The sequence below is a fragment of the Solanum stenotomum genome, chromosome 5, assembly GCF_019186545.1.
Source record: "Solanum stenotomum isolate F172 chromosome 5, ASM1918654v1, whole genome shotgun sequence".
NCBI classification, from domain to species: domain Eukaryota; kingdom Viridiplantae; phylum Streptophyta; class Magnoliopsida; order Solanales; family Solanaceae; genus Solanum; species Solanum stenotomum.
In genome coordinates this window covers 2,090,169-2,111,381 of record NC_064286.1, presented here as the reverse complement: position 1 = coordinate 2,111,381, position 21,213 = coordinate 2,090,169, and the positions used below count along the sequence as shown (strand labels likewise).

The 21,213-nt window shown below is 34.1% G+C and overlaps 3 protein-coding genes across 3 annotated transcripts; all 3 read left to right on the top strand.

Annotated features, from left to right (window-relative positions):
* The first annotated feature begins 1,763 nt into the window (after positions 1 to 1,763).
* LOC125864636 (uncharacterized) lies at positions 1,764 to 7,960 on the top strand. Its single transcript, XM_049544663.1, has 9 exons — positions 1,764 to 2,052; positions 2,904 to 2,975; positions 3,962 to 4,051; positions 4,516 to 4,558; positions 6,713 to 6,819; positions 7,044 to 7,139; positions 7,228 to 7,418; positions 7,542 to 7,611; positions 7,708 to 7,960. Exons 1-9 carry the CDS (start codon positions 1,861 to 1,863, stop codon positions 7,804 to 7,806), a joined length of 960 nt encoding a protein of 319 aa, XP_049400620.1. The 5' UTR covers positions 1,764 to 1,860; the 3' UTR covers positions 7,807 to 7,960.
* A 1,033-nt stretch (positions 7,961 to 8,993) lies between these two features.
* On the top strand, positions 8,994 to 12,810 carry LOC125865410 (ribonuclease 3-like protein 2). Its single transcript, XM_049545603.1, has 3 exons — positions 8,994 to 9,352; positions 10,475 to 10,618; positions 12,591 to 12,810. The coding sequence occupies exons 1-3, from the start codon at positions 8,994 to 8,996 to the stop codon at positions 12,616 to 12,618; spliced, it is 531 nt and encodes a 176-aa protein (XP_049401560.1). The 3' UTR covers positions 12,619 to 12,810.
* LOC125864637 (uncharacterized) lies at positions 10,478 to 20,314 on the top strand. Its single transcript, XM_049544664.1, has 11 exons — positions 10,478 to 10,625; positions 13,687 to 13,942; positions 15,709 to 15,983; positions 16,884 to 16,955; positions 17,486 to 17,575; positions 18,021 to 18,063; positions 18,879 to 18,985; positions 19,203 to 19,298; positions 19,386 to 19,576; positions 19,700 to 19,769; positions 19,897 to 20,314. The coding sequence occupies exons 3-11, from the start codon at positions 15,795 to 15,797 to the stop codon at positions 19,993 to 19,995; spliced, it is 957 nt and encodes a 318-aa protein (XP_049400621.1). The 5' UTR covers positions 10,478 to 10,625; positions 13,687 to 13,942; positions 15,709 to 15,794; the 3' UTR covers positions 19,996 to 20,314.
* The last annotated feature ends 899 nt before the right edge of the window (positions 20,315 to 21,213 follow it).

Here is a 21,213-nt window from a genome sequence, read left to right as displayed (position 1 = left end):
GGGGGGGGGTGGTCAAGGAGGGGTCATTTGAACTCCCTTCAATGAAAAATCACATTATTTATATAAATAATTTTTTTATGTATCTGTAATAGATGTTGAATCTCGTTTAACTTATTTGTATATTTTTTTTTTTCATCTTTTGAACTCATTTGGTAAGTAGATAATTAAACTCAAACTAATTTTGAACTAACTCGAAAGGAGGTTCAAGTTGATGCTTTACATTTTCAACTATGAGCTTCAATTTTAAGTCATATAGAACTCTTCAAACCATCAACGAAAGTTGTTCCCAATTCAAGAATATAGATCCAAAAAATCGTATGAAAGCTCGTCGATTTTCATAGAATTTTGATATTTTTCAGATTTAAAAATTGCAGTTATAAACTCAATCAAACCCAATATTGATGTGTATCTAGGGGTGTTAAAAGAATATGAAAAATCGTCTGAATTGACCGAACTTAAGCGTACCGAATCGATTTATATCATTTTTTCAATAAAATTGTGACCGTTCCGAACAATTGGGACGAAACTGAATAACCTTTCATGTATGTAAATATATTTTACATATTAACAACATGTTAAATTTAATATATAAAACAATTTTTTTAAATATATTTTATAATTTTTTTCAAATATAAATATAATCTAGGTTCTAGGCCTCTAGTGTTTGGACGACTTTGGATAATTACTCTTTAATTAGTTTTTAATTAATTGGGTTTAAAATTAAAAGATACTATAATAGATACTCTATCAAACAATACAACAAAACATATGCGAGTACTCCTATTAAATGCTTAAGTTAAAACAATATGACAACATGATTTTCCATTGTTGACTTCTTGGTGAAGAATTGAAGTGTTTTTTCAAGAATAAACTTGCGAAAGAATTTTTTTAATAATAACATATTTTGAGGTGATACTTTAAAAGTGAAAAAATAATAAAAATTAATCAAGCCATACTGATACCGAAGAAAACCGACATGATTGGATGGTTTTAAAAAAAATCTAATAGTAGTTATACATTATAAAATAACCTAAAGGCCTAAAAGTTGAGATGATATAATTTTTTAAAAATAATCGACCGAATCGTTCCATTGACACCCCTACTCATAACTTGCAATAAAATCTTCCATTTTTTTTCTGTGATATTCTTCGTTAGGAGAGAATCAATTTCAATCATCATTGTATCCATTATTTTACGATAATATAAAATAACATTAAGCAAAAACAAAAAAATTAACTTAAATCACACGAGAGGGAAGAAGTCAATCAAAATAAAAATAATAAATTGAGTCTAGTTAAATTAAGGAAAAACCGATAAGAAAAATTTAAATTATAAAAGAGATTTTTAAAAATAACTTATAGCTTCTTAGCTTATTACCCAAGATCATTAAATATCTTGTAGCTTCCTAGGTATTACTTATAAATCGAGATATTATAACTAATTTAATTTCTACTTGAATAATAAATATAACAAATTTTAGTAATAGAAGTTTACGTTTTAATTATGTTGCTTGGTTTATAAAGAGAAGAAAAAGAATTATAAATTTATTATATATAATATATTTTACCCATGTATTATTGATCAGTACAATTCGATACAAAAAATTATGTGAATTTCTAAGGTTTATATACAATTATTATATTATAAATTTATATAAAAAAATATTTTTTTTTGTAAAAAAATAATAATCTAAAAATGGATTCCATGGTTAAGTGGTTTTAAGAAACATGGACGCCTCTACATATTGCCACTGTTTTAAATGAAACGGCGGATTTCGTCTTTGTTTAATCCGAAAAAAGAGGGAAAAAAAGGCAGAGAAAGCGAAAAGAGGAAAACGAAAGAGAGCATTCGATTGAGGGCATGACCAACTTACCTCAGTTCTCAATCGGCGCCGGCGGAGGTTTCGGAGGTTTTGGAGGAGTTGCATCGCCGTCGTTGGCCGGTGCCGGAGCTTCGGCTAATAACGATCGCAACATGCAATCGGCTGAACAGCTAGTGCTTGATCTCAGCAATCCTGAACTTCGTGAAAATGCTCTTCTAGAGCTTTCTAAGGTTTATTCCTCTCACTTTAGAGGTTCATTTTCATGTTTTTGTTTTACTGCAGTATCGGTTTGTTCTTTCAATTGACTCATCAGGCATGATTTTGTTTAAATCAATTATGGATTATGGTGAAGTGTTGTATATTTGAGAGGTTAGGACCTAGGGCTGAAGTTTGAGAATAGTAGAAGAATCGAGATACTAGGTTTTGATGACTATTCAGATGCTTATCACTTTTGAGAGTTGAGTTGTAGTTGAATTCACCGAAAACTGAGATGGAAAATGATATTATAGATGCTTGTTGAGAATTGTAGGAGGAAAAAAAGAGGTTCAGAGGTTTACTTCCATGTTTTGTTTAAGTGTCATATCGTTTTGTTTTTTGTATCGACTCCTCGAGGCATAATTTTGTATAATTCAATTATGGATTATGGTGAAGTTGTGTAAAATTGAGAGTTTAGGCATCAGTGTTTCTTCCATGTCGTAGTGCTAAAGTTTGAGAATTATAAAAGAATGGGGATGCTAGGTTTATTAGACGCTTGTCACTTTAGAAGAGTTGAATTGTAATTGAAGCAGCAGTGGTATTTTATTCGACTTGATAAAACTGGATTAATGGGGCTTCTTAATTCTGTCGTCTCCTTAGGCTGCGTAATTGTAATTTCTTTTTTTGGATCAATGGATGAACAGTTGGTGTCTACCCCAATACTCTTATTTCGCTGCTGACCCCTCTTCAACAATGTGCTCATATTTGTGAATATGTGGAACACCAAATAATTTGGCATTTTAGATTGGGTATCATTTTGTTGTTATGCTAAATAGTATTAAGATTTACCTAGAAAAGAGTTATTGCCTTTGTTTTTCTTTTCCAGAAAAGGGAACTTTTCCTGGATTTGGCCCCTTTATTGTGGAACTCATGTGCTACTATCGCTGCTCTGCTACAGGTATTTTGGAAAGTGTTCTATTATAATTTAGAGTTCATTTCATCTCTCAGATGCACATGAATGTTAAAGTACCACTCCATGTAATTCCAGCATTTTGTCCGTCTGTTTGTACACACATTTCTTCAATGATTATTGATTACCTATGCTTCACACTGAACCATTAAAAGCAAGGAATAAAATGAAGCATACAACAAAGATGTCAAGGAAACATCTTAATGACCTTTTAATTGGGGTTTCTCAGGAACTCAAATATTTAAAATTGAAAGCGTCACATAGAGTCCTAGTTTTTTCTTTCTTAACATCCTGTAGTCTCTTATGATGATAAATTTTTTTTGTGAAATTTCTGGCTGCTTGGGAGGGAGTGGTGTTAGTCCCACAGTGGCCCATGGGGTGCTTCCCTTTTTGTAATTTGTACTCAGCTCACAACAAGGTTGGTTTTCCAATAATGGAAACTAGACAATGTATGTCATTTTCATTGTATATGTTGGATTGCTTTATCATTGACTAGAACAAAAATGGAATAAAATGATTTGAGGTAAAAATTGGAAATAAATATACAGGTAAAGTCTCAAAATAGAATCCCAATTGCTTTTCTGTATTTGTTGGATGCTGATGAAACCAATGGAGCCAAAACCCCACTTCGAGGAGACATTAACCCAAAAAATGAAGATATCACCACTAGGAGGAGAAATTATTGTCATTTAATCTAATCTCAGTTTCATTGCTTTTGTAACTTGACCCAACCTGGATGGTAAACAAAACCTACTCTATGTAAGTGGTTGGATGCTGTATCAGAAGCAATATTATTGGTTCAGTTACTCATTGTACTGATAAGATTCTGGACTTCTGTTCTCAACTATTTAATTTGTATTTCTTGACCTTCTATTGTTGATATTTTCTGGCCAGCTATTTGATTCTTATTTATATAGTGTGGAAGTCACTAGCTGTTTCTATAAGTTTGTAAACGTTAATTTGCATGTTTGCAGGAGATAATTTCTATCTACCCTGTTTTGTCGCCTCCAACTCTGACTCCTGCACTATCCAATAGAGTTTGTAATGCACTAGCACTTCTTCAGGTATATACACTTCCTTTCCTTGTGGACTTTTTCTCTCTGATTCTTGATACTGTTTCTATTGTTTTTTCTTGCTGTTAATCTTTAAAGTAATGAGTTATTGTCATTATATGATCTTTATAACGATGAAATTTCGGCAGTAGGTGTAGAGAATTGGATATGCTTGGGGTTGTGTTAATATGTATTAAGAAAGGTGGAGGGTGAACACAACAGACTGAGAGGTGTTCAAATTTTTAATTTTTTTCCTTGTAAAAAAATACCTGTTAGTAGTGAAGTAGTTTTGAGTTTATTTCTTTCTTGGAGCATGGAAGTATCACTTCCAAATATCTATTGTTATCATAGTGCCAAGTGTTTTAAGATGTAACTGTATTCCCACTATGCCTCTGTTATTTAGTTTTCTTGCTGGTCAAGGTCAAATCTTCTATCTTTCCTATTGAAATAGTTTCTGATTGCTTTCTATTTTGCAGTGCGTAGCCTCTCATCCTGACACCAGAATGTTGTTCCTCAATGGTAAAGATTCTCTTCCTTTTTTTAAAGTTCTCTTATCTGTTTGTTAATGGCAATAGGCTTGGCCTTTTTGATATACAATGACTGTACTTTTTGGTGGAATGTCATTGGAAAGCTAGAATATTGTTGCCTATGTTTATTTGCAGTTGCTTTTGGGTGCAAATTCTTTCCATAGCAACTACACAGACCCAAAAATCTCAACTCTCCTCATAGTTACATCTCTTATACCTTAGGCACTTGCTCAGTGCTTTTTCACTTAACTAGCTTCTCAAGTGTAAATATGCCCATTCATATATTAGCCATTTGTAAAATAATTTCAACACCATTAAAAGCATTTTTTTGACTAAATATTTATTTATGAAAGAATAAAGTACAAGTTTTATTGAACGATCAATATGGATCGCTGTATCATGACTTGTTTTTCAAGCTCAATGATTAATTGTTTCATCTGAATCTTCAATGATGAAGAATAATTTTTTAATCAGATGCATATTATTTTTTACTTATTTTGCTTTTATGAGTACAAAAATGTAATAAAGCATATCTTATCTAATACTTTTTTTATAAATGATATTTATGGTGTATGTTCCTATTCATAAAATAAATTCAAAAACCACGGTTCAGCATATGAAAGCTCTAGAGAAAACTAAAACTAGTAATGGTTGTGTTTGGTTTGAAACCCACTTATTTTCCAATAAGACATTTTCTATGATATCACTTTTCGTGGAAAACATTTTCCTTCATAGCATATAAATGCTCTTGGGATATTTCCTTACAAGTTATGGTTGTGTTTGCTTTACAATTTCAACTTTCGAAGAGGTAAAGTTGTGATGACATTGAACGTAAACAGAAATTGAATTATTATGGGAGACTTGTTTAAAATATTTCTGATAAAAAACTCTTTGCTCCATTGAAGCATACAACGCAAGTAGTGTTTAGATTTTGCACCCGAATTTATTCGGCAACCGTGCTCTTCATGATTTATTAGTTTGTAACTGTTTGTATGATCTGCACTGTTGTGAACTCACGTGATTCAGTTTTCATCCCTTAAAACGGAGTATAATGAGATTATGTTGTTGTGCTTCGGTGTCTTTAGTATGCCGATCGATTAGTGATTGATAGTCCATACTAAAAGTGCAGAATTTGACTTGGTTCCATACTAAAAGTGCAGAATTTGACCTACTGGTTCCATGTCACTTCAATCTCCTCTTATTGATCAAACATTGTATATTTTTTCCATAGTTCCTTGTATAGCCATGCTCTGCTCTGCATCACCCATAATTCCGAAATTTAGTTTAATACTTAGTTAACACTTCAAGAAAGAAAAAGTGTAGAAAGCAGATTAGTACTTGTCATGGGGTTTGTTTGTATTTGGTTTTTAACTCATCATTCATATGATTTAATGTTTTTTTTTCTTCTATAAGTAGTTGGCTAGAGGAACATGGAAGGGGTCTCTTCAAAGAGGCGTCTGTTGTGTGTATTTGTAGTTTTTTTTTTAAAAAAAGATAAGATAGTAGTAAGGGTATTTTTGAATTGAACTTTCAAGTTAGGGGTTTTATGTTTTTAATATAAAATAGATAAAACTCTTATTTACTTGTCAAAGGGAATTCCACACACACAAGTCAAACAATAAGATCCAAATAGTATCACATTAATGCGACTTTGCATTCGTTTGATAAATCTTTGGGGGATAATTCAAATTTGATTTACATATGAAGACATTGAACTTGGATTTATCTTATCTAGGACTTACAGTAAAAAGAAAATTATACTTGGGTTTTCTTTTCCTCGGAATTCACAACTGTCGAGTAATAAAGAGCATCCTTCCTTGGCAGTCACTGATGTCCATAAAGAGGATGAAAAAGATTACATGTTTGTGGCCTTAGATTCATTGAAGCGCTGGTCGGTGTAACACAAGCATGTTGTCTTAGATAACTACCCCAGCCCCATATTATTCATGTACAATGCTTTGTAGCCTTCAAAAACTTAAAAGTACATCTCATAAAAAAAAAAACAAATCAATGGACTTCATAATCATGATGTGTTCTTGAGATCTGGGTAGAATTTTGTGTGATGATAATTGTAGTTGTGATCCTTCATAGTTGGGATATATGGTTTCCCTTGAATAAATCTTTCTGACTGTTTTCTACTTTGCAGCACATATTCCTTTGTATCTGTACCCCTTTCTTAATACAACGAGCAAGTCAAGACCTTTTGAATATCTGAGACTTACAAGCTTAGGTGTCATTGGTGCCCTTGTGAAGGTTATTGTCTACTGTATTTCATGCGTCTCTTCTTCTACTTCCATTGTTGTTAATGTAAAGATTTATTCATGATCATATCTACAGGGAATGACATGAGAAGGAAACCATGACTAGTTATAATATCAGGAGCTAATGATGCTATGTATGATATGCTTAACCTACCTTATTCAATTGTTATTCTAAAGCTTTAAGGTACTTTGCTTCTTTTGATTTTCTCTGCGCAGGTGGATGACACTGAAGTTATCAGTTTTCTTCTTTCAACAGAAATAATTCCGTTGTGCTTGCGCACGATGGAGATGGGGAGTGAACTATCGAAAACTGTTAGTCCTTCTCCAAAGCCAGTTTCCAGTTATGTCCTTCCTCGACTTAATTAGATTTTCTTGCATGTAATTTTGTTCATGCTGACAGGTGGCAACTTTCATTGTGCAAAAAATCCTTCTAGATGACGTGGGTCTGGATTACATCTGTACCACAGCGGAAAGGTTTTTTGCAGTAGCCCGAGTTCTAGGGAATATGGTCGGCACACTTGCTGAACAACCTTCATCAAGATTGCTGAAACACATAATTAGGTGCTATCTTCGTTTGTCAGATAATCCAAGGTTAGTTTTCTGTATATCAGCATCCTGGTTTTCCTTTCAGCTTGCTTATGCGTGACATGTCAGAGTCCTCTTCGGCTTTCTCATTTCTGTGAGGCTAAAGGTGATGTGCCTGGTTTATGACAGGGCATGTGATGCACTGAGAGGTTGTCTTCCCGATATACTTGGAGATACCACCTTCCAGAGTTGTCTTCGTGTACGTAATACTTGACAATATAAGTAGCTCCCCCTGCATTAGACCCTTGTTATTTTTTTTCTGACCATGACCATCTTTGTTGTGTTATGTTATCAGGACGATCCAATGACGAGGAGGTGGCTGCAACAATTGCTCCATAGCGTTAATGGGAATCGGGTTGCTTTACAGGCTGGAGGATTTGATCATATGTTGTGAACTGAATTTCATACAAATAGAACTTAAATAAGACTTCCTAGTCTTTTGTTGGAGCACTTTAGAATGCATTTATGCTGTAGTCCATTATGTGAATAATTATGAAGATTATTATTATAAGATTAAGAATATTATTGGACCATTTAGCAAACCTTTTTTTTGGTTGCCTACTGTGTCGGTACTCAATTGTCATTGGGAAACGACTAAATCTGACTTTGCGTTGGAAAGTCTCATATTGAGAGTAAAGTGCTCTCTAACCGGAGTACTTACCGATTCATCATAATTTTTGTTAGTCCTCCTAGCAAATATTTTTATTGCAGATATGAAAGCAGTCATAATATTGAACTGTATCATTCTTGGCAATTGGCGTCATAATTTTTTCTTTGTTGCATTTTTTTTTATATTTACTTTGAAATGCTTTATTTGAGTTGGAATGGCTATTAGAGATCAGGGTAAAGTCTGCGTATACATTATCCTTTTTAAATTTTATTTATGAGATTATATGAAGAAGCAAAGTAGAGCCCTTGTATATTAAAGATCCGTTTGGTTATTGTATAAGATTCAACCTAATTTTATACATTGTTTTGTTTGAAAATAGAATAGAAGTTATTCATGTATTAATTTTATATAATATGAAATTGATAGGTTTCAAATGTTATATAAAAGCTATTCATATATTAATTTTATATGATATTTGGTTGTATTTTAATAATTCTACATAATTAGTACTCATATAACTTATAAGTAAATTTATGTATAATTTTATGCAGAAAATGGAATATATTATGTGGGTATTAATTTTATATGAATTAAAATATAAACTATATATTTAGCTCTATCAATTTACTTTCAATTTTTTCTAAAAGATAGGTTGATTTAAATATGCGTCCAACAAAAAAAATATTTATACTAGATGTAGATCTAAAATTGAACATGTTCAAAATCTTTTTTAATCATATGTACTTATAAAAAAAAATTGTTTATTTTTTTTTTAAAAGAAAAGTTGGAAGGCTTTCTACAACTTATAAATTTCCATAGTAAAGCCTAAATTCTGGAACGTAGCAATTCAATCAGGCATTTGCACTTCTCTGATACAACTCAGTTTTCTTCGCCCGGGAAAAGTACCGTTTTCGCGCGCGCCCACCGGATTTTAACATTCAGAACACATGCAACCGCCGGAAGTTTGCGCGATGGTGACCGACGCAAATAGGTTGCCGCCGCCGGAGGAAGAAATTACGAACACGGCGACAGCAGTGGAAGAGCTATTGAAATATCGATTTAAGAATGCGAAGCTTCTAGAAGAAGCTCTTACTCACTCTTCCTGTCCTAATTTAATTACTAATTACCAGCGGCTAGCATTCGTCGGCGACGCCGTTCTTGGCTTAGCTATTTCCAGTTATTTCTTCAAGACTTACCCTGATGTTGACTGTGGTAAGCTTACTGACCTTCGTTCTGCCAATGTAAGTACGGAAAAGCTTGCTAGAGTTGCCGTCCGGCACGGCCTCTACAAGTACCTCCGCCGCGATTCGGCAATCCTCGATGAAAAGGTATATAGTAGTATTTAACTTATATGCATTACTTCACATTGTTGTGTAGTTTAAGTTTTGTTGTAGTTTCTCCTTCTGTCCAAAAATAGTTGTGGCTTTTGGATTTACTAAAGCCAATTTGACTAATCTTCGGAGCTAAATTGGATTGCATTTATTTAATATTTTAAAATTGAAATTTAGATGTTCATAGGATAAACATAAAATACTATAAGTTGCATTTCTTCAAAATGTTGGTCAAAGTGCATATTGTTTATTTAACAATAGAGAAGCTGATAGTGACAAGTTTTCCGAGGCGGACGGAGTAACTATCAAACAAAGAGGTATCTATTAAGCATCTAATAGAGAGTGTACACAAGTAAACATTTAATAAAAATTAAGACAAATCCACTTAGTGATGCAACTGGTCACATATTGACCTCTGCCTCGTATGTTAATGTTAAAAAATTGGGTAAAAACATAAATGACCCCTCGAGAATAGGGTGTAAAGGAATGCCTGTAAAGTCAAAGTGTGTAATAGGCTTTTCTGGATAAGTTTGGGAGGGAAATTTGTGTGTTTTTCCTTCAAATATTAAATACATGAAGGAAGGGAAATGACAATTTTACCTTTTGAGATCATAAAAAGAAGGGTAGACATGCCATCCCTTTTACTCTTTAAGGTCTTTAAAAATGTATATATACCTAGATGGATGCTCAAAGTACAGTTTGATCATCTAAGTTGTGGAGGACTCCTCCACGATAGAGAGTAACTAGCTTTGTAAAAGTAGACAAAGTAGAAAATATGAACTCGGGTGAACTCCTCCCAATTACTATATGGATTGCTCATATAAGCAAGTTCCCCAAAAATTACGAAATGTATTAATCTAAAAAGTCCTTTGGTTTGGCTAGTCTAGTTCGGCAGTTACATCTTATCCAATGTGTATGTCTGTTTTGTTTCCTTCTGTAAGTCTTTAAACTTCTAAGGCCGTATTTGTTTCATGTAGTGAAGATTCCAGTTAGCCATTGCATATGGCACGCCATTGGTAACATTGTATCATTGCGCATTTTATTGGCACAAGATCATCGAACTGATTACAATAGTTCCTTTGTGGAATTGTAATAGAGGAGACTTTGATTTTGCACGTAGTGAAGGAATTTGTGATAACAGTGCAACAGGAGGAGGAGATGGAGTTCTATGGAGGAATGATAAAAGCACCAAAGGTTCTTGCAGACATTGTGGAGTCGGTAATGGGGGCTGTATATTTGGATTGTGGCTTTGATGTGAATGCTGTCTGGGTGGTCAGTTTCTTTTTTACTATTTAAGTTTGTAATGGCCAAGGATCTTATGGAAACTCTCTTTTCTTTATCCTTTCTGGATTTAGAGTACCAATGTATCTATCAACTACACCTTAATCCCAACTAGTTAGGTTGGCTATACGGATTCTCTATATTTGTTCCTCTGGATTTTTATTATAATTTGAAAATGTGGAATCAAAGAGTTGAGTCTCGCAGGCTTATTGGCTATTAGTAAGTGCTTATAATTGACAGCCTCAGTGTTAGTATACAAAGGGTTTTAACTGTTATTTATTGAACCTGTTTTCATGTAAACTGTAAAGCTAGTTATCCTTGTAAACTCACAAAACTGACTCAAGCTGTACCCCTGTTTAATGTTTTGGACTTTTGGTGACTTTTGCTGCAAGCCAAGTGATGTCTGAGTAGTCATTATGTATGCTTGTTAATTTTCAGAGGCAAAACTTTTTTCCTCTAGGAATGTTTTTAATGTGTTATTCTCCAATTGATGAAAGAAATGATTAACATGTATTCCTAAAACAAAAAATTCAATTGTGATTCTTTTTGGTATTTTACTGAAACTCTTCTTGCAATTAAATTGTGTGCTTGTCCTAGGAATGTCACTTTTAAGCACATGTGACTTTTGCTAGCTTTTTCGGCGCAATTTGATCTATGTAATAGATTTCATGCTGGACATGATTAGGGATTTGAACAATTTTAATTTTGACACACTAGGTTAGTGCTTCCACAATCCTTTTATAATATTACCCTTATAGAAAAAGGCTCTGTGTGTGTGAGAGAGAGAGATAGAAGGTTACAATTAAAATTTGAATTTCTTTTACATGAAGCAGTGTTTTGGGAAGCGAGAAGCGGAAAAAAGCGACGAGGGCTCACTTCACAGAAGCGAGAAGCAAAGCGCGCTTTTTTTAAGTAAAGCGATATTTAGTATAAAAATAAAAAAATATTAAATAACTGAATAGAGGTAATATATTCTTAGATTAAAAGTAAATAGATAGTCAATAATCCTCATAGGTCATAACATATATAGCAAAAACATAATTAAATCACAAAAAATGCAGCAATAAAAATACAGAAAAACACACAGCAGCAACCAAAAAAAAAAAAAACAAACAGTAGCAGATCAGTTGCAGCAGCCTCGCAGAGAAGAAGAGAACTTACAGCAGTGGCCTGGCAGCAACCAAAAATAGAAAAAAACATCGCAGAGCAGTCGCAAAGAAGAAGAGAAGAAGAGAACTTACAGCAGCAGTCGCAGCCTCACAGCAGTCCAAAAAATAAATTTGAAGTCGCGAAAGAGGCATGTGAAGTCGCGTAAGGATTTCAGAAATAAAAAAAAAAAAAAAAACCTTACAATTTTTTTTAAAAAAACCCTAATTAGCGCTTTTTCAAATTAAGCACGCTTTTTCACGCTTTCGCTTTTCTTGCGCTTCTCGCTTCTACAGTAGAAGCGAGCGCTTTTTCAATGTCGCCTCGCTTCAGGAAATAAAAGCGCAGGTGCTGCGCTTCGCCTCGCCTCGCGCTTTAAGCGCGCTTTTCCTCGCTTTTTATAACACTGACATGAAGAAGAATCTCATATTTGGGTTTCGTATCATTGAAAATCAAACTTGGAAGGGAAGAAATGATGAGGCATTACAATTGCAGAAAATTGGTGAGTGATTCAATGAGAAAGCTCATGAGAGCCAATTTGCCCACACAGACACCTGTAGGCAGATGTAGCATTTCTTTCTTTGCTCCAATGATTGATTTATTTCAGAGATTTCATCAATGTCTTATGAATACAATTATTTTCTTGAGCTATAAATAGGACATTCTTGTTTTACAAAGAGAAATGACGTCCTGATGTTTAGATTATCTAGTTGCCTTTTTTGGTTTAGATCTTCAGAGGCCTACTAGAGCCTATTATTATGCTGAATGCGTTGGAAGAACAACCACGGCCTGTAACAATGTTGTTTGGACTTTGCAAAAAGGATGGAAAACAAGTTGATGTAGAACATCGGAAAGAGGGAGATAAAAACATAGCTAGCATCTATCTTGATGGACAATTTATTGCATCAGCTTCGTCTGAGCACAAAGAAAATGCAAAGCTTCAAGTGGCAAAAGCTGCTCTAAAAGAGTTGTTCTATAACCCTTGTGATAAGATGGATGTTGAATTTGTTCCATTCCAGAGAAAAAAGAGGGATGTTGAATCTATAACATTTCAGAAAAAAAAGATGGATGTTGAATTTGACCCAACAAAAGAGTGTGAAGGAGCAAAGCAGAAGCTGAACGAGCTTTGCCAGAGAGAGAAATGGCCCAAACCAACTTACAGGATAGTCTTTTTCTTTTGAGTGTAGTTGTTCTCATGAGTGACTAAGTGCCATTTTTGTCAGATATCTGTTTGGTGGATAAAGTTGTTACTTTTTTCGCTTGTACTCAATCTATAGCTGCAAGCACAAATTGTGTTATCAAGTCTAACATGCTTAACATGTTGTATCAGGGAATCCTAGTATTATGTTCTTAATCCTGGCTGTATATCTCCTTGTCAATCCATAAAGGAAAGTAGCGCAAGAAATTGTTGCCATATGATCAAACATTGATTCAATACTGAGCAGTAAAACTACCAATGTTTCTCTACTCAGTAGTAGCTTTAAGGTTTGACTGCACGGAATTATATAGGATTATATAATTATATGGGAGTACAAAGACAAAATTAGAACTATATCATTCATCGACATACTAACATACATTGCTAACTTATACTCTTTGAACAGACAACAGTAAAATGAACTTATTTAAGTATTATGTTTTAAAAATATTTTGAAATGTCTGACGTTTGAGGTTTCATATTTTACGATTTTATTTTCTCTTGAGAGCACTCCATATAAAATGGTTGTTCTGGACTAGCAACATGGTTAATGCATGTGTTCTGTTTGAGATAGATTTTTTTATGGTAATTCTTTCTGGATTTGTTTGTCTCAATGTCCAGCTGCTGCCAATTTTTTTCTGTTTCTGTTGCAGTCACATTAAATGTATGAATTTGGTTCCGTTATTGTTTGCTTTCTGATGTTTGCAGAGTAGAGAAAGAGATAGGTCCTGCTCATGATAGGAGGTTTATATGCTCTGTGCAAATTATAATTGCTGAAGGCATGCTTTTTGTGATGGGGGATGAAAAGTCAGGAGTAAAAGATGCAGAGAATTCTGCAGCTTTAGCAACTATCCGGAGTTTGCAGGAATCAAAGTTCAGTTGATTTATACATAGTTCCACATTCCAATTCCAGGATGAAGCAGGTAGCAGGGTTCGTTTCAACTTGGAAATATATCTTACTCAGGTTCTCTCTTGATTCATGCAATAATCATATTTCGTGCAATAATCTCATTAACCACCGATGTTTGACTTTTTCATTCTTTAACAAATACCATATAGAAAAAATGAACCTTGGGCCTAGAGCAACCCCAAAAGTAGGTCATAAGGTGAGGATTTCTAATACCATATAAGGAGACTAATTTTTTTTCCCACAATCAATTTGGGACTCATAACACTATATGTGCAAGAATGTTTCTCAGACTCTTCAAAAATATTTTGACTGAGTGCATGGCAAATACTTCAAAAGTAGAGCATTTTTGGAGGATCCGACATGGGTGCGACAATATTTTTGGATGATCCGAGCAACATAGGGATTCATGACCTATTAAGTGCACAAGTAAGACATGATCATTCCATATCTTACGACTTAGTTGATTAATACCTATATATCTATGTTCCGTGTCTATAAGTACATTGATCTAAAGTAGGAAAAATGTTTTCAACTTTTACTCTGAAAAGAACATTGAGAAACATGTGAGATACCCTTGAGAAATGTGACGAGAGCATTCTGAGCAAATTGTTTTAAGGTGCATGAGTCCAAGCATAGGTGGGGATATCACTGATATGATGATATGCACAAATTACATTAGAAAATGACTAGTAAATTTTATTATGATCACCCTCTAGTTAAACAACCGAACTGGGCCCATTTCATAAACTAAAATAAGATCTGTACAAAAATAATGACTTAGCTCAAAGTGCTAAATACACTAATAAAACAAGCGAAAGAAAGAAAAAAAAACAAATAACTATGCTAAAGGTCTAATTAGGGAAGTGGACAGAGGAAAGGGCTCTCAATCCTTGTAGAATCCGTTGGAAGTCTCCATCTCCACACCGTTTCCAAATTGCATCTCTACCATCGGTGTTCCATTAAGCTAGCTTGAGATTCCAAAAAAAAGAATTGAAAATCGACATAAAGCAAGTTCAATCATCTTTGTGCACGTAGTATTCTGAAAACGCACAAGTGGAGGAACACTTGCACGGGCTTGAATCTCATCCTCAGGACATTGAAATCGGTAATCTCTGAGTTCTAGACTTCACTACTGTTAAGGTTAAAGTTGATCTTCCAATGCAGATCTACAAGCCAAGACGTAACCCAACTGAAGCTTAATGCGTACAACCATAAGTAAGTTTTGTACCTCCTCTCCTTAAATCTAAACTCTATCACTGATTATATCAAATCATATCTGGTTAATGGAAAACAATTGGAAAGACTTATCATTTTTTTTTTGCAGATGATGATTTACTCGGATTCCCCTTCAAGATTTCAGTTTCAAAAACTATCATTTTAATTAGATTTGATGCCGAAGAAATTAAACTCCAAGTCAATCTCAAAAAAACGAAGAATATACCATTCAACACAATCTCACAAATCTTCCCTTTTTGTCTTCAATTACATCAGAAAATGACTTATACATTTCATTAATGATCCTCTTCATTGATTATCAATAAATTCCATTGTCAAAATATATAGTTTCTTAGGATAGATCGAAGATCAAATCTAATCACTATTAATAGATAAATGATACAAAAACTATTATTTATTTTTCATTAGGTTTTATTCCAAAAAAACTAAAGACCAAATCAATCTTGAAAATTACTATGAAATGCTCCTAGCGTGCACAAGCACGTGAATGGTAGGTTTTGTTCATTGATGGTGTCGATGTTTTAGATAAAACAATAAATTTTCTTTGTCAAAGTAATCAAACGGTGAATTTTGTCTTTGTACAGTTTGGGAACAGAAGAAAGAGGAGAGAAAATAAAGTAGGTAAAGCGAAAGGAAGAAAAAGATAAAAGCATTCGATTAAGGCTTTAGAATGGCAAACTTACCTCAGTCTCTCTCAGTCGGTGTCAGCAGTTTCAGAGGAAGAGGTGGTATGTCATCATCGTCTTCTAGTGCCGGAGCACCGGTCAATAAGGATCGCAAAATGCAATCTGCTGAACAACTTGTGCTTGATCTCTCCAATCCTAATCTTCGTGAAAATGCTCTTCTAGAACTTTCCAAGGTTTATTCATCTTCGTTTATTTTCGTATCGTTTTATGCTTTATATCGATTCATTGGGGATAAATTTCAATTCTTGATCACGGTGAAGTTCTGTAAAATTGAGCGTTTTGATGACTATTAAATGCTTGTCACTTGAGAGAGTTGAATTGTAATTAGATTAACCGAAAATTGAGATGGAAAATGATGTTGTCTACTGTCGGATTTACCTATCAGATGCTTTTTGAGAATAGTAGGAGAAAAAAGAGATTCAGTTCCATGTACCTATTATAATCTGAATATTTCATGTTATCTCATCTGGGATTGATACTGTTTCATTATGAAGAAGCTTCAATTCTTGGACAGAAAAAAAAGAAAAAAAGAACAATCTCAATGTCGTAATTATAGCTTCACAATTAGCAAGTAGAAAACTTTATGAATGATGTATAGTTAATAAACTGTGAATGCCATCTTACTTCTACCATCCCTCTTCTAGCGAAATAGTGACACACACATGCTTATACAAACAATATTCTTTCTTTTCTACTGCTATGTGATGAAACCTAACAGACAACTGGTTTTCAACTCCAGTGTTCTACCTAAGGTTGCATAACTGATTATCTAGAGCAACAGTGATATTCTAATTGATAAAATTGGACTAATGGGACTTTTTAACTCCGGCGTCTCCCTCTGGCTGCATAATTATAATTTCTTCTTTTTGAGAAATTGTTGCACAATTGATGTCTGCCTTAATACTCCTATTTTGCTGCTGACCCCTCTTCAACAATGTCCTCATATTAGTGTGTATTAGTATATGTGGAACACCAACTAATTTGGCGTTTTGGGTTGAGTATCATTTGTTGTTCTGCCAAATACTCTTAAGATTTACCTAAAAACACTTGTTGTCTTTGTTTTCCTTTTCCAGAAGAGGGAACTTTTCCAGGATTTGCCCCCCTTATTATGGCACTCGTTTGGTACTATCTCTGTATTTCTACAGGTATTTTGAGAAGTGTTTCATTAGTATTTAGAGTTTATTCGTTTCTCATATGCACATGAATGCTAAAGTACCACTCCACACTGTAATTCTAGCATTTCTTCTGTCTGTTCATACACACATTTCTTCAGTGATTACTTATTACCCATGCTTCACACTACACCATTTACCCCCCCCGCAAAAAAAAAAAGAAAGAAAAAAATATCACCACTCGGAGGAGAAACTATTCTGCCATTCAAATCTAATCTCAAATTAACTCTTTTTGTGCCTTGGGCCAACTTAGATGGTAAACAAAAGCTACTATATATAGGTGGTTGTATGCTTTATCAAAATCAATAACATTGATTCAGTTAAAGTAACTCTTTCTATGATATGATGAGATTCTGGACTTCTATCCTCTCAAATATTTCATTCATATTTCTTGAATGTCTATTGTAGACATTTTCTGTCCAACTATTTGATTCTTATTTCTAATGTGTGGAAGTCACTAGCTGTTTCTATAAGTTTGTAAACGTTGATTTGTACATTTGCAGGAGATAGTTTCTATCTACCCTGTTTTGTCACCGCCAAACCTGACTCTTGCACAATCCAATAGAGTTTGTAATGTACTAGCACTTCTTCAGGTATATTAAATTATTTTCCTTGTGGACTTTTTCTCAGTGACTCGTGATTCTTGATACTTCTTCTATTATTCATTCTTGTTGGTGATCTTAAAGTAATGAGTTATTGTCAAGAGAGGTATAGAAAACTGGATATGTTTGGGGTTGTGTTATATGTATCAAGAGAGGTGGATGGTGAATGCAACAGACTAGAAGGTGTTGAAATTTCTATATTTTTTTTCCTTGTAAAAGAAAAAAACTTGTTCGTACTGAAATAGTTTTAAGTTTCATTTCTTTCTTGGAGCATGACAAGTATTACTTCCAAATGTCTGATGTTATCATAGTATAAGTGCTTTAAGATGTAATTGTATTCCCACTCTGCCTTTGTTTGTTTAGTTCTTTTGCTGGTCGAGGTCAAATCTTTTGTCCTTCCTATTTAAATAGTTTTCCATTGCTTTCTATTTTGCAGTGTGTAGCCTCTCACCCTGACACCAGATTGTTGTTACTCAATGGTGAAGATTCTCTTCCTTTTTTTAAAAGTTCTCTTATCTGTTTGGCAATGACAATAAGCTTGGCCTTTTTTAGTCGTTTTCTGACTCTACTTTTTTGTGGAATGCCATTTAAAGAAAAAAAAATGTTGGTTATGTTGATTTGCAGTTGCTTGTGGATGGAAATTCTTTTCCATAACAATGAAACAGACACAAAAATCTCAACACTCCTCATAGTTACACCGCTTAAGTTTTATTCCCCAAGCACTTGCTTAGTATCATATTTTCACTTAAATTAAACTCTTATTTACTTGTCAAAAAGAATTCCACAGATACAAGTCAAGAATAAGATCCAAATAGTATCAAATTAATGTCACCCTGCATTCGTTTGATAAATCTTTGGAGGAGAAATGAAATTTGATTTACATATGAAGACATTATACTTTGATTCATCTTATCCACTACTTGTAGAAAAAATAAAATTATACTTGGGTTATATTTCCTTGGAATGCACAACTGTCAAGTAATAATATGACCGTTCGTCCTTGGTAGTCACTAATGTCCATAAAGAGGGAAGAAACAAAGATTACAAGTTTGTGGCCTTAGGTTCATTGAAGCACTGGCTTGTGCAACACAAGAATCTTGTCTTAGATAAATACCCTAGCCCCATATTATTTATGTAAAACCTTCAAAAACTTTTAAGTACATCTTTAATAAAAAAAGAAACAAATAAATGGACTCAATAATCAATGATGTGTTCTCGAGATCTGGATAGACTTTTGTGTGATGATAACTGTAATTGTGATATTTGGTTTCCCTGACAGTTTTCTACTTTTCAGCATATATTCCTTTGTATCTGTACCCCTTTCTTAATACAACAAGCAAGTCAACACCATTTGAATATTTGAGGCTTACAAGCTTAGGTGTTATTGGTGCCCTTGTGAAGGTAACATGTCTACTGTATGTCATGCGCTTTCTACTTTCATTGTTAGTATAAAGATTTTCATTCATGATCATATCTACTGGGAATGACATGAGAAGGAAACTGATTAGTTATAATTTCAGGAGCTAATGATGCTAGTAATGCTATTCATAACGTATCTTAATCAATTGTTATTCTAAAGCCTAAATGCACTTTGTTCCTTTTGATTTTTTCTGCGCAGGTAGACAACACTGAAGTTATCAGTTTTCTTGTTTCGACAGAGATAGTTCCTCGGTGCTTGTGCACGATGGAGATGGGGAGTGAACTATCAAAAACAGTTTGTGCTTCCCCAAAACCATTTTCCAATTACATCCTCCCTTGACTTGATTAGATTTTCATGCATCTAATTTATTCATATTGACAGGTTGCAACTTTCATTGTGGAAAAAATCCTTCTAGATGATGTGGGTCTGAATTACATCTGTACCACATCGGATAGGTTTTTTGAACTAGCTCAAGTTTTAGGGAATATGGTCGGTGCACTTGCTGAGCAGCCTTCATCAAGATTGCTGAAACACATAATCAGGTGCTATCTTCGTTTATCAGATGAGCCAAGGTTAGTTTTCTGTTTATCACCATCCTGGTTTTCCTTTCATCTTGCTTATGTGTGATATATCACAGCCCTTTTTTATCTTTCTGTTTCTGTGAGGCTAAAGGCAATGCGTATGGCTTATGGCAGGGCTTGTCAGGCACTGAAAATTTGTCTTCCTGATATGCTTAGAGATGACACCTTCAGCAGTTGTCTTCGTGTACGTAATATTTGGCAATATAAGTAGCTCCCCCTCTCCCTCCTGAATCATGAATTATTCTTTTCTCGGCATCAGACCCTTGTTATTTTTTCTGACCATAACTGGTTTTGTTGCATTATGTTATCAGGAGGATCCAATAATGAGAAGGTGGCTGCAACAATTGCTCCTTAACGTTAATGGGAATCGGGTTGCTCTACAAGCTGGAGGATTTGATCATATGCCGTGAACTGGATTCATACAAATGGGACTTAAATTATGGGTGCATTTTTAGGAATGCATTTCTGTACTCATTGGGCGTGGAATTTGATGGAGTATTTAAGGTGCATACTTGGGAATGCATTTCTGCACTCATATTTATTTATGTAGTGCATTATGTGAATTGTTATGAAGATTATTATTAGGAGATTAAGACTATTATTGAACCTTTATTAAGCCTGTCTATTTAGTTTTTTCACTCGGTATCTAAATTCAGATTCGTGCGATTTTGAGCCTTTCTGGTTAAGTACGCAAGAATACTTATCATTGTGTGTGTTTGGAATGAAAGAAAATGCTTTCCATGGAAATAATTTTTTTAGAAAATGTTCTGTTAGAAGATAAGTGGGTTTTTTTTATTTATTTTCTATTGTTTGGTAAGTAAGAAAAAAAAATATTATCCCAAGATACACTATGTGAGTGGGATGGGGTGGAGAGTGGTGGTTCGGGGGTTTGTATGGTTGAGTCGGGGTGGTGGGGTTGTTGGGAAGAGATAATAAATTTGCATGGATCATCATTTCTTCAAATATCAACTAGACTTGAGGTGATATTTGCTTAGTATTCTTCATATGGACATCATGTATCCAATTTAACCACAATACATTTTTCTTACTTGCCAATTGCCATAAGAGCTTCACAACAACAACTATGTTTCAGAGTTTGCAATTCTTAATATTCAAACCTCCATACTTCTTAGTTCTTAGGTATACATAAGATTCAGGAGGCAAACTTTTACTTTGTCCATGTTGCACTAATACGATGTGCGATATCATTGTCGATGTCTCCACTTTCCTGAATTACAGACATTAGATACTTGAAATATCTTTCTTAGGAATAAGTTGTGTGTTCAAGTGTCACATCCATGCCTTTCTCATTCATTGCATCACTAAATTTGCACTTCAAGTGATTTGGTCCCTACTCAACCTGAACCTTTTAGACTCCATAGTTTTTCTACACACCTCTAGCCTAGCACTAATTCATCTATATGTCTCATCAATTAGTATTTTGTCATCCGCAAACAACATGCATTGAGAGATCTCATCTTAAATATGCAACGTCAATCGTCCATCACCATGACAAACAAGAATGGGCAAAGAATTGATCCCTTGTGCAACCCTATATCACCTATGAAGTGCTTTGAGTCTCCTCCCATTTATCTCCCTTATATGTAAGCGACATGTACACCTCTAGA